At 35.3% G+C, this 13,515-nt stretch overlaps 1 protein-coding gene across 1 annotated transcript; it reads left to right on the top strand.

Moving 5' to 3' along the window:
- Positions 1-201: 201 nt before the first annotated feature.
- LOC113301277 lies at positions 202-5,009 on the top strand. Its single transcript, XM_026550044.1, has 5 exons — positions 202-353; positions 1,220-1,288; positions 1,726-1,908; positions 2,832-2,871; positions 4,558-5,009. Exons 2-5 carry the CDS (start codon positions 1,286-1,288, stop codon positions 4,632-4,634), a joined length of 303 nt encoding a protein of 100 aa, XP_026405829.1. The 5' UTR covers positions 202-353; positions 1,220-1,285; the 3' UTR covers positions 4,635-5,009.
- Positions 5,010-13,515: the final 8,506 nt, after the last annotated feature.

Below are 13,515 nucleotides of genomic sequence, written 5' to 3'. Positions count from 1 at the left end.
TTTTCACTTTCGGCATAATTTTCAAAAATTGAATGCATAGCCATTACGCAAACCCCATAAAGGATACGTAACACATTATGCAGTCATATTTTGGCTTATGCATCGGCTAATTTTCAGTTTCAAGAAAAGTGATATTTTCACGGAGAAATGATACATTCGGGAGGTATAAGGAAATATGATACTTTCTCGTCCGTCGCCCGTCCCACCATGGTCATCTAGTATTCTCTTGGTCATTCCCTATTTGTTTGTTGCGGCAACTGACGTGACAACAACAGCACAGCAGAAAAGAAGGTAGATTCTTTTGAGCAGAAAAGGAAATTTTGATCGAGTAGAGGAACTCGTCCAAATCTCAGGTACGAAACCCTAATTTCATTCTTCTTATTCATACTAATGTTTTCTTCCATTTTCCCGCTTGTAAAATCTTGTACTGATTCGTTCAAAATTGGTTGCTTTGAGTTTTTTGCTTGAACAAATCAGTTCGAAATTTTATCTCTTATAGTAGCTGGCAGCAACTTTAAGAAATCTGTTCATGAAATTAGGGTTTTAGGTCGCGGTGAAAGTTGCAAAATCTGCCAAAAATAAATAAATAATGTTACTAGGGTTTTTTAAGATAGAATTATCATCTTCGTTATAGCATTGCTGTTGTGGTCTATTACTAGATTGCCCGAATTTAAGTACAACTGAAGAAATTCAGTTTCACTTAATGATTAGGAGTATATTGAAGCATAAGTTGTGATGTAAAAGTTAGAGTAAACTTAATTTTTCGATAATCCACATTTGATGTTATGAACCATCAAAATATTGGAAACTAATTGCTCAGTAAAGTTCCCTCGGTCCTGCGAGGAAAACCTAAAACAAAAGTAGGAATGGCTTACCAAAAGAAATAGATAAACTGGGTCTTACCTATTCAAGACCTCTGATAAGTTTACGGATATTGCTAAATATTGAGGAGTAACGAACTCAGAATAAGAAGAGAAATTAGTTAAAGTCTTGCAAGTGAAGAAACAAATAATATCAATTGTTAGTTTAGCATATATACAAATTGGTTTCTAAATACATAAGGGGGTACTACGGAAACCATAAAAATCAAACAAGTAACTATAAATGCGTGATTACTGTTGTTAAACCTGGGGACAATCTATCATTACTTGCTTGTTTGAAATAATACAGTGCTGAAGTAACCAAAATATTTTATAAATTGTGGCTTGAGAACTATCAGGAACTGAATTACCAAACGCTACCAGGGCTTTGATCCTCTTTCGTTCTTGTGGCTGAACATTTTAAAATGGTAAGTGGAATACTTTTCTCAACTTTCCTGATGTGCCCTTTTTCTCTTAAACTAAAGTGATTGTTAGCTTATTAAGAAGAATAACCTTTGCACCTTTCCTATTGGATGCCGAGTTAATAATAGTAAGGAAAGTGTTTGAAGTGTAATTAGCTTCTTTGTCTTAATTTATCTGAATAGTTGTAAGATATACCTGGAATCAACAGAAGGGCTGGGTCTAACTACAGTTATATTTGTGACTTAGATTTCCTCTGATAATTAAATGGCTTATTATCTCAACTGATCAAAAATTATGATTCAGTTGTCCTCTTTTAGTGGAAACTAGTATCAGTATGACATTCAAACTTTAGGTCAACCTGCAGTAGTAGTCCCTCGTTCATCCTCCCGACGTGTTTTGTCTGTCGAAATATTCATCAAAAACTAATATGTTGGATCTGCAGGCTATGCATATTCGTGTTAAGCGTGAAAAGACAACCTACTTTGTACAATGTGATCCAACGGAGACAATTTTAGATATCAAGCAGAAGTTGCACACACTCATCGATCAACCAGTTAATGATCAGCGCTTGATAATTAGAAACTGGTCATGTATTAGAGGATTCCAAGACATTGGCAGATCAAAGGTATCAAATTAACCTATTTGTTTTATTTTATTTCATCTTGTAAAATTCGGTTTCAAGATATTGCAGAGCACTCTTACCTTCTTAAGTGTTTGGACGGTATTTTTCCGGCTGAGTGTTGAATTGTGTATATCTCTTATATTGCAGAGCACTCTTACCTTCATTTTGTTTGATCAAATATATGCTGTTGTCCCTCTGTTACTTTTTTTTTTTCTTTTCTTCGTGAAGTCAATATTAAATATGGAAATGAGGTTAAGTTTAGTTTCTGATCAGATGTGGAGTAGAAGACAGGGAAAGTCAAATGCAATAAGAAAAAACTTTTGGTTTTACTATGTATGCAATTTTTGTACCTTTGTAATTTTTCAATATTTCTTAAGTTTGTTTACATCGATACCGTTGTGTAGAATTATAATTTTCAGACTATTTACTATTAGTCACTTTGCTAAGAGATTTTACTTCGATATCCCTAGATAATATCATACTATATGGTAATTATCCATACGGCTCCTCTAAGCTGATATGTATCCAATTCCCATGTGGCCACTTAGGACCTGCACTAACTGCAGTTTGATCCACCACTAGCATCACGAAGCCACCAATCACCATTGCGATATACATCAGCACCAAATCCTCTTTTGCATACTGCCACCATACCATAACCCACTAATATTCACTTAGAAGCACCAGTCTCTTCCTCATCACAACTAGTACTCATGCAATAGTTCCATTAAATTCATCATCGCCTCACCATCATTACTAATGACAATAACTTTTCAGTGTATGAGTCATTCTCTCCACACAGGTGCATTGTTTGGTACTGAATGCGCTCGTCAATGTCTATTTGTTTTTCTGTTTTCTGAAAATTCCGTCGAATGAAAAGTTGAACATCTTATCTTTTGTCATTTCTTTCTTCTGTTCTTACACAGGTTGAAAATGATGTTATAGTAGCACTGACATTGAGGAAAGGTAGACCCTCTTTCTTTCCCTCTGTTAATTGATTACATTTGTATTTTTACTAATTAATTTATAATGGTTTCGGTTTTTAGGGAATAGCAAACTTTGGACAAAGTTATTTTGATATCCACCGATGACAATAGTTAGTTTTTGTTTACTTATATCATGTGTTCCTCGTACTTATGCCATGTGCTAGGGTTCATTATTTGTCATGATTTATATTGTTTTACTTCACGCTTGCTTATTGGTGCTGAAGAGTCAAGTAGAAACCTTTATCCATTTTAGGATAAGATTGGTGGAACTAATTGGTTCGCAAGGTGGTCGGTTTAGGTTTATTGTGCATCAAGAATAAAAATATATTTCAATTTTCAATATTTAAGGAGTTTATCAAGCTAACCGAGTTGGTAAGGTTGCACTACTAGCCTATTATGAAGTAGTCACTATTAGCCTATTGTGAAGTAGTCAGCGAAAAGCAACAAAGATGTGAGAATCATTAAATATTTGGAAACAACGAATATACTTTGAAGTAACTTTAGGGAGTCTCTTATTCAAGAACTCCTTGCATACTTATAATTAACACACTGGTACTCGAGAAATAGTTTTCGGAGTGTCATAGCTATTCATCATTGGGTGCATTGAAAAGTGAATCTCAAACCTCTAGAACGCTTAGTGAGATACTAGAGTGATCCTATTTGAATCTTTTTGACCATTCACTGTTACAGAATCAGATTTTGCTAAGATATAGGCTTCAAATTTAATGTTGGGGAAGAAAATACAACGCACTTGCTGAATGGTTGCCAGGCTTAGGAAAGGGAGTGGGAAGAGGAAGAGACATTGCAGAGTACCTCAATATTTTGTTATAAACAGTAGGTCTCTCCACAGGCAAGGATTATCCAGGTCTTTTCTTAACGATTCATGGGGAATTAATTAAGGTGGTTTCTTTTCTTACTCAGAAAGGAGTATGGTTGGATCGGTTCATGAGTTGGATCACAGTCTGTTAGCCTTAATTTGTGTATGGACAGATCAAAGAACATTCTTACCGTTGTTTTCAACTGCTAAATTCTCAACCTCTGGAAATGTAATAAGATGCGCCCTTACATCCTCTCATGTTGTCCTTTTATTTCTCCTTTTGGTATCCACTCTTTTCGTGATCTTAATTTATTCAAGCTGTCAACAATCACATCTGCTCTAAATCTCTCAAGTTGGATATGTTACTTCTTGATAGCATTAAGCTGCTTTTGTGGGAGGGTCTGTGCACAATTCTCTTATGTAATTGTATATTTGGATATGCTTCATAGAATCAGGTTCCTATCCTAGTTTCCATTATCATTGTCATCTTGTTAGCTCCACGTTCTAGTTTGCTTACTAGTTCATAAGCTTTGTAACGTATTAGGCCTCACTTGTCCACATCTAAATTATAACATTACCATTAGGCAACACGTAAACAATAGATTCGTACATGTGAAAAAGATTGGGATGTGAGAAAAGTATTGTACCCACCTAAGAGTGCTTCCTTTGAAGCAGTTGGGTCAGTAACAGGATTTCAGGTTTCAACAAAAGATCCCAACCTGTTTAAATAGATAATTATTTATGTGTTAGATATTCTAGTCCCTCCGCTTTTGTGTTTCCAATTCTAAATGTGCTTTATTCTTAGTCCTTTAATTTGTTAACGCTCAGATTGTACTTTGCTTTAAACAGATGATACAGAGTTTGAGGATATCAAAATTAACCAGCCAGATGAAATGCACAGTCCCCGTGAAGCAGATGGATTCTGAATTTGGTAAGCTGAAAAGATTATCTTCCAAGATGGAGTACGGCGATTTGTTGTCATTTTTAAGTGTCAGATGGCTCGTGGATTTCTATACTTATATTATAAGTTTATAACAAAGCCGGGCTTTAAACTAGGAAGGTTATCTGTTAGTGTTTTTATTATAGATGAAGAAAGTATGTGACAGTTAACATAATGACCTCGTAGTTTGTCTGGTTCATCGTTTATGATTATACTTTTGAGGAGGTTCCTACTCTGAGTGCCCAGCGCAAGGTTGGTTTTGTAATCATAACAGTATGATAAGCAGCGGAATTTGTATTCTACGCAGCGAGTTATTCATTCACTTGTTTGCGTCTTTTAGGATTTATTTTTTTTACTCCAATCTTTTTGCACAATTGCATTTTCAGTGTCATTTACACCCCCTAATTATGGTTAGATGTCTAGTCGTCATCAAATATGTGAAATTCACTTGAAAACCAGTTTATGCTTTGTCAGTATATTTTCTTTTTGAATATTAGAGGTAAAATGCTGTTTGCTATGTTTAGTTTTATGCCCTAGAGTCACAATACATATTTTGAAACAATACTATTCAATTTGCTTCCTTGTAAGATAGGAGAATCAAGTGGTTGGAGCTTAGCTTGTTTACAGGCCAATTTCCACTATTGTCAATCCGACTACATTCACGATTTATGGAAATCGCTACTGATGAATCAAAAGTAAGCACGGTATGTTTACCATAATTTGTCTAGGATGATTTACCGTTCCTAACATCGATTCCCATGAGGTCACAGCACTTTGTGCTGCCAGTGCTGGTGCAGCTCTCCATGCAACACGTCTTTGCCATCTAGGCTTTGAATTCTAAGGTTCGAATTGTAAAGAAGAAACCGATGAATAAAGGTAGAAAGATTGAGTTGAATAGCAGTTGTGCGTATCTGGCATTGGATACGACGGAGTTATTATTAATGGGTTCTGATAGATTCTTCAAACACGGTACTTACAAAATTAGTTGCCAGTAGGTCTTTATAACTGATTTATACTCCCTCCGTTCTTTTTTAATAGGCCATTTCCTATAAATAAAAGTTTCAAAAGAATAGGTCAGTTTCTTAATTGGGAAAGTTAAATGTCACTTTAATTTTTTGGGATCACTTTTCTCTTAACTTCTTTTGGTCACAAGTGTCATGTGGATTACTTCACTTTATTTCTTTTGCTAACAAGTGTCACGGGACCATTTCACTTCACTTCTTTTATTGACTAGCGTTATGAGGACCATTTTCGACGATTGGTTATCTTAATTTCTTTAAATTTCGCTAAAAACAAAACCGACAATTTAAAAAAGAACGGAGGGAGGGAGTATGTTTCTTTGTCTTCCCAAACATTGATACTACGCACAAATATACTGTCTTTCATCATCATTCAATTACTTGGTTGTTCCCCAAGTGGCACTATCTCCAGAATAAATAATCTAGATATCATCTTCTTGCATGTGCATATACATTTATCTCACACACTTCGTCAAAATTACGGAAACATATTGGTAGAACAAAATGCACCCGTCAGAAACGTAGCGAAGTACTGGCGTCTAACAGATTCGGTCTTCTTTTATACAGTGTATTATAAATGGTTTAGGCTTAAGGGATGGGCTTGAACCCATTTGTCTGCCTCCTTGTTGGAAAGCATTTTAGTAACTTTCTGGTAATAAGAAGTAAAAAGTTTTGTTTTGTTTTTTTGTAATGAAGTTTTTACTTTTAATTTTTGGAATTTAATATTGGTTTATTCCAAACACCCAACTCCACCATTGCAGTGGCGGAATCGTACTCTCACGGAGCCACAAAAATATTATTTCTTTCGGTAAGAGATTGAATATATATGAGCTCAACACGTTTGTGAGGGAAGAAAATCTGGTCGCCACGTGGATGAATTTGAAAGCCTAAACACCTACGAAGAGTGTTCGTGACAAACACCGGTGAAATACTCCTGGAGCACTTTTCCCGCTTTCGAGATATCTACCCATTCAACAAAATGAAGACACGTGTAAAGTACTGGCGAAGAATCGACGGTCAAGTTTGAACGAATAGTTGGCCACTAAATGAACGGGCAGAGAATTCAGTTTGACCGTCAGAAGGTCTACAGTACGATCGACGAGATGTGAATTGGCGAGGTCAAGAGCGAAGGTAACGGGATACAAGAGAAACGACGGGTAATAGGGGACAATGACGAAGATAGAGTGCCCCTCAAAAAGCTATAGTGGGTTTAATGATGATGTGGTGAGAGAGAATTGTGAGCCGTCAGCCATTATCTGTATTTCGTGTATAAAATCAAAAGAAAACAAAGAACAAAGGGTTGAGTTTTTCAGGGTTCATAGCTTATCTGGAGAAAAATAAAAAACTGAAAGTAACTTGTATAAATATGAGAAATTTGTAATCCTCAACCATCGTAGTAAAATCACCCCCGTGGATGTATATTTTAATATCGAACCACGTAAATCGCCTGTCTCATTTATCTCACATAGACTGATATCCTTGATAGTTGGCTTAGGATTGTTCTTTGGTGCGGCTGTAGGATTTCCTGCAGTTACATCGTCATAATGCAAAGCAATAAATAATGATTGACGATGGATATGACATAAGTTGAGAAGTAGTTGACTAGCATAAGGAGATCAACTATCAGTTGAGATGTGAACAGATTTAGGAAATACTGGTACAAATTTCTATCTAATGCTTAGTAAGACATAGAGAGACCGTCTAACATTTGGTCTCTCACTCATCACCGATATCATGTTCTGTTAGAGCACTGCTCGGTCGAACTCACAAGCGATGCTATCTCAAGCTTGTTTGTCAAGTTCAGTTGATCAAAAAGATGTACTTGATTTCTAGTCTACTTATAGCTATATCTCGGATTAGGATAGAATTTGTAGTTGATCTTTAGACTTCACGACGTTCACCAATTGAAGACGAAGATCTATTGAGGAGCTTGGAGGAACTTCATCAAAAAAAGGTATGTGGAGACTAAAACTTATCTATCACTCAGAAGTCTATTTTATTCTATCTTCTAATGAGACTAAGTCGTATAGCTATATAGACTTTTACATTATGCACATTTTATATTTCGAGCCGAGTTTAACTCTCTTATCTATTTCTCGAAATATATGTTGGAAGTTTTTTGCTTTAGCTATGTTCATCATATTCTTGATGAGTTTAGTTGGAAACAATCTGTTTGTTGGAAACTAAATATAATGTCAAAAGATGATCATGTGAAAATTACCTTGAACATCTTATATGATTTGTGTGAGACAGTCATTTGATGTTATCTTAGGAAGTTTCGTACTGATCATTCGATCATTTGAAAATTACTTGAAGCTAATGGTTTGTGTGAGACAACCATTGTCGTCTTCCAAGGATGTTTCAATGATTGAAATGAGAGTTTAGAACGATTACCCATGTCTGGATACAATACGGTATGCATACCTGGTATGTGAACTGTATTGTGATGATTCAGGTCCGGAACTCTTGTTTGCGTACCTAGTATGCAAACGGATTTACCTGAGAAGGTCCGGAACTCTTGTTTGCGTACCTAGTATGTGAACGGGTTTACCTGAGTTGGGTCCGGAACGGTTGTGTTGCGGACCGGGTTTGCGAACGGCTTGACTAGGCCAAGGTCCGGAGCTGCTGTTCGCGTACCTGGTTAGAGAACACAGTGGTGAAGTTCTAGAATCGGTCATGTATGATTCTCATACTCATGAACTAAAACATTTATGATCTAAGGAATGCAATCTTTGCAAACTGTGTCTTGATGTTCATGAATTGATTCTTGTATAAGTACTTTGTACTATTACGAATCAAACCGATTTCGACTCAATTTGTTCATATATATTTCTGTGAGATAGTGAACAATTGAACAACTCTATTTGAAACACAATTTTATTCATTTGATTATCTTTCATGATTGATTGATCTTCATATTTGATCTAAAAGTGTTAGATGAATATGGTTAAGACAAAAGTGTTCATATGGCTAACTTTGGTTAACTGTTATTGAGTCAACTCAATATACACGTTTAGGTACGGTGACCCATATCTAAATGAAAGTATATTTCATTTTTGTGTAACAAGCTAAGACCATCTAACGGTGGAGATTGATTGCTTTATTTTTAAGCAGACTTAGCTTGAATCTTAAACCAGGTTTTCATCTAACGATGAATATTGAATGCTTTGTTACTAAGTTATCTTAGCTTTGATTGAAAGCAACCCTGAGTTGAAAGATTATATAAGGGAGAACTCTAGCAACTGGAAAACCTAATCCCCACACTTCTGTGTGTTCCTAGTTGCGTACTAGAGTCGATTCTCCTTTAATCTAGGTTTGTTACAAAACCATTATAGGTTAACGACTTGAAAAATTCATTGGGATTCGTGAAGCCAGATCCAACTATTTTCTCTGTAGTTGCGTATTCTGATCTTACTTGTTCAATCGTATTGAGTTTTATCTTCTCTAAGATTTACTCGAGATTTATCTCCGATAAGTAAGATATAAAAAGTAATCACAAAAGTTCTTTGTATCAGACTCTTGTGATTCCACAATAACTTTTCATGTTAATCAGTTGGGTTATAGTGAGGTGACTAATATTTCTAGGCTGCTCTTCGGGAGTATAAGACCGTATTATTAGTTGGTTCCTGTTCACCTTGATTTTATCAAAATACGGAACAAAAACCGAATAAAGAATAGACATATATGTGGGAGACAAATTTGTTTATAAGTCTTCGCCTTTGGGTCGTAGCAACTCTTAGGTGTTGGTGAGATCAGCTAAGGGAATCAAGTGTGCAAAATTCGGCGTGGTTCTAGAGGCGTAAGGAACGCGATTGTACCTTAATCGCTGTGAGACTTGGTTAGGGATCAACTACATTCCAGTCCGAAGTAAACTTGTAGTAGGCTAGAGTCTGTAGCGGATTAATACAGTGTGGTGTTCAAATATGGACTAGGTCCCGGGGTTTTTATGCATTTGCGGTTTCCTCGTTAACAAAATTTCTGGTGTCTGCGTTATTTCTTTTCATTATTATATTTTTATATAATTGAAATATCACAGGTTGTGCGTAGTTCAATCAGTTGATAAATCCGACCTTGTTTGTTGGATAGAACTTGATTGACACTTGGGCTTTCGTCTTTGGTACCGTCCAAGTTATTTCTCATATCAATCAGGCTCGCAAATTTCTATATGTTTGATTTGGTGATTGTATTGAGAAAGAGATAAAAACTCTTTGATATATTTCTTGATTGATTCTCGCTTTTAAGATGGTGCTCTCGGAATTACATTGGAGTTTAGTCCATACAAATTGCCGAACGAATTATTGGGTGTGGTTGTTATACCCCCGCATTTTCATGTTTCTTATGTAGTTACTAATAAAATATGTATGTTTTGTTTTTAGTGCACTTGATCATTTTCTTTGTTGAAGTACTTAAAAATGGTATCCTATTCGGAACTCTATTATGTTATCCAATAATGCATAATCCATACAATGATGGAGTCGGTGCATGTAAAATTGAAAATCCTATGTGTAAGAAATATGTATACATTGGGTATAACCTTTATATTCGATCTCAACATATCAATAATCTATTAATCTATGTCTATTATGAAATATTTAAGAAGATGAACCACCTATCCACTTAAGAAATACTAGTCAGGCACTTATTATCCACTAAGTAGGTGTTAGTTTTTTAACTCTTGCAACCTCCATTATGGTGTAATTAGTGTTATAATCTTTTTAATGGTGGAAGGCCTGTATAAGAGGTTGTTAGGCATATCTTAGTTGAACCCACCAAACGTTGGTATGTCAAGTTTGGTTGTCATATTTTAGTGAACCAAAACTCATTTAAAGAGTCGCTTGATTATTGACTAGAGTCAACTTCGTATAAGTTAGCTAGAAAGTTACTAGGATATGAGACTTACAAGTATTACGTGAAGATTTGAAGAATGTGAAGAAGTAAAGATCTACAACGACGACGACATCCTTCCTCTTGAGGTTAGTAATATTTGACTTGAACTGTTTCATTCCTAACGTATCTTTCAAGTCGTGCATATTGAAAACATAACTGCGAAGCTGTTAATGATTATACTCCAGTTAGACATAGTATTAAGGAATTACAATACGAAGTATAACGTCTATCTTTTGAACTTCGTGTATAAGACATCAACATAATCATATGAATGTTATTGTGATTATGTATAGGTATGGGTGAAGATTTCGTCCTAGGAAACAATGTTTTACATTCGTTTAAAGGATGTACAATTCATAAACTTGTTTTGTGAATCGAAAGGGAAATCGATAGGCTCATTTAAATTGTTATTCATTGCAAATCTTTGGATTTCCAATATGTGTGTTTAGTATAAACGTTCATAACTTGTGTTATGTATCTTGGTAAACCTATTCACAATGCCTGACTTTTGTATTGGTATGACTTTTATTAGTGAAACCGATCTTAAGCAATCACCTGAGATGGTATGATCGATATTTTGTAATTGGTATAGCCAACTATAGACATTGTGTAACCGATCCTAGTAAGAGGTGCAACCGATCACAAGTATGTGGAATCGATCCTTGTAAGAGGTACAACAAGTTTTAGTAATTGGTAACCGATCTTATGACTTGTGCAACCGATCACAAGTAATAATATGAGTATATGGTAACCGATCCTAGTGAGACCTGTAAACGGTCCTAGTGATTGGTGTAACCGATCCCAGTGAGACCTGTAACTGGTCCTACTGAGAACTTAGCAAAATTTAAATTTTCGGATTTCTATTTCTCTAGAATTCTTAGAAATACCGAAAAATATATTTGGTTAATAAATATGTCGACATACTTTGAACATGTGCAGTAATTCTTATCTTTTATTTTTCAAAGGTATTCCTTAATAACTAAAGGAGAATCCCGGATCGAAATAAATTGAGAATCTTTTAATTAAGTTTTTTTAGTTTTTATATGCTTTTAATATCCAGCAATTAAATGCATATCTTTAGAAAATAAAAATTGGTAATGTGCATTTACTAGTTGGAGATTTTCTACTGAGATTTCGATCAATATTTGTACAACGCATTTCCAGGAATCAGGAAAAACGATTTTGGATTTATTGCATATCTTTGAGAATATTCGGTTGGTGTCCAAACTTCCTTGGTCTATAAATATTAAAGTTTTCATTTCGAGCAAACTAATCCTTAGAGCCAGCAAAACTACCTAGTTTTGTTGTTACTGTTGGAGCCGTCTATTCGGAGAGGAAAATATCCTAATTAGGCGAAATCTCTTATGACCGCTCGTTTTGAAGACTTCTTTGGGATTGAGAAGCTCTACGAGTACCGTTGGTGGGAAACTAGATAATTGCAGTTTATTATTAGTTTTCAATTGATTTGATTGACTAACGGTTGTCGAACTTTGATTGCACCTAGTTTGTTTATGCTTGAGAATCTTCTCTTCTGATACAAGATTCACTCAAATTAGATCGAAGTGTCAACGGGGATCTTAGACTGTTTGTAGATCTAAAGACGTCTTGTGATAATCCATCATTAATAGACTCCGTTCTGTGTGTGATTGATCATAATAGATTCAAGTTGTTTTTGTGCAGGTGTTTATTGAAGATTTGAAGACAAAGGAGATTTCTTATTTGAGTTCATAATCCTTGGTGTGCACAAAACTTGATCGGCTTGGGATCCAACTATAATCCGTTTAGCTTTTGATAGATTGGATTGATTAGTTGTGTAGATCGACATCAATATATTGTCTTTGTGACTAAGAGTATTGATTGCAAAATCTAAACCCAACTACTTTGGAAGTTTTATTTTAGATAGATCTAAGAACCCGACAAAGGAATTTATTGGGATAAACAGAAGAGCCTTTTGTCAAACTCATATCACGTTGTTTGAAAAGAGTTGTTACCGAACAGATTTGTTGTTCCTTCACTGTTTGGGATACGAACCAAAGGAATTGTTCCAAGTGCATGACTTATTACAAGTTGGAGGCGCAGGGATACTGAGGGAACTAGGTGAACTATAGGTTTAGTTGCCTGGTCTCAACTATACGAAGTTGGTTTGATTTTTTATAGCGGCTTAATTCTGAGAGTATTCAATTCTGGAAAAGGTCCTGGGGTTTTTCTACATTTGCGGTTTCCTCGTTAACAAAATCTTGCTGTGTCTTTTACTTCTCTATTTCCACAATTATAATTGATTTATTATAATTAGAAGTAAAATACATAAACGTGAATTCCTAAATACTTGATAGCAATGTTATAGTGTTTGGTTAAGTCCTAACCTATTATCAAGTAATCATACTTCATTGTTATATTGTCTCGATCTTGTATCTATAGTCAATCACGCAAGTTATCTTGTTGTCGTATTGTATCGATCTAGTATCCGTTGACGATCACACAAAGTGTGAACCGATTTCTTGTATTGTCTCGACTCAGTCCGTAGACAATCACTTTCGGAGAAAGGACTTATAGGTGGAAAAGTTTTAGATTGAGGTATATTTGGGTACCCTCGTCTTTTCAATTGGTATCAGAGCAGGCAAACACGAAAAGATCTAACAATCTGTGTTTGGTGCGATCCAACCTTTAAGAACGGAATATAAAAATGGTTTCATGGAACCTGAGAATGATTCAGTTAACGTAAAGCAAGATATCAAGAATTTTGAATTAACACTTGATGATGGCATCTACGAATCAATATCTGAAAACGATCATGAATTCATCACCAGAGATTCTACTAGACAAGTTAATCTTGTTAATGATGTAGAAACCGATGACAACTGGAAAATTTGTCTAGAATAAAGGATGGATGAAATTTCCGATGATGATGACTCGGATTTTGAACGAGAAGTATAAGAGGATATCTCAGAATACTCTAAACTA

The sequence above is a fragment of the Papaver somniferum genome, chromosome 8, assembly GCF_003573695.1.
Source record: "Papaver somniferum cultivar HN1 chromosome 8, ASM357369v1, whole genome shotgun sequence".
NCBI lineage: Eukaryota > Viridiplantae > Streptophyta > Magnoliopsida > Ranunculales > Papaveraceae > Papaver > Papaver somniferum.
This window is presented reverse-complemented; position numbering and strand designations above follow the sequence as displayed.

Bases quoted from the DNA above. Each gene is read 5' to 3' on its own strand.
- LOC113301277 (XM_026550044.1), top strand. The intron at 1,909-2,831 runs GTATCAAATTAA...GTTCTTACACAG, and splicing joins AAGACATTGGCAGATCAAAG to GTTGAAAATGATGTTATAGT. The intron at 2,872-4,557 runs GTAGACCCTCTT...TGCTTTAAACAG, and splicing joins AGCACTGACATTGAGGAAAG to ATGATACAGAGTTTGAGGAT.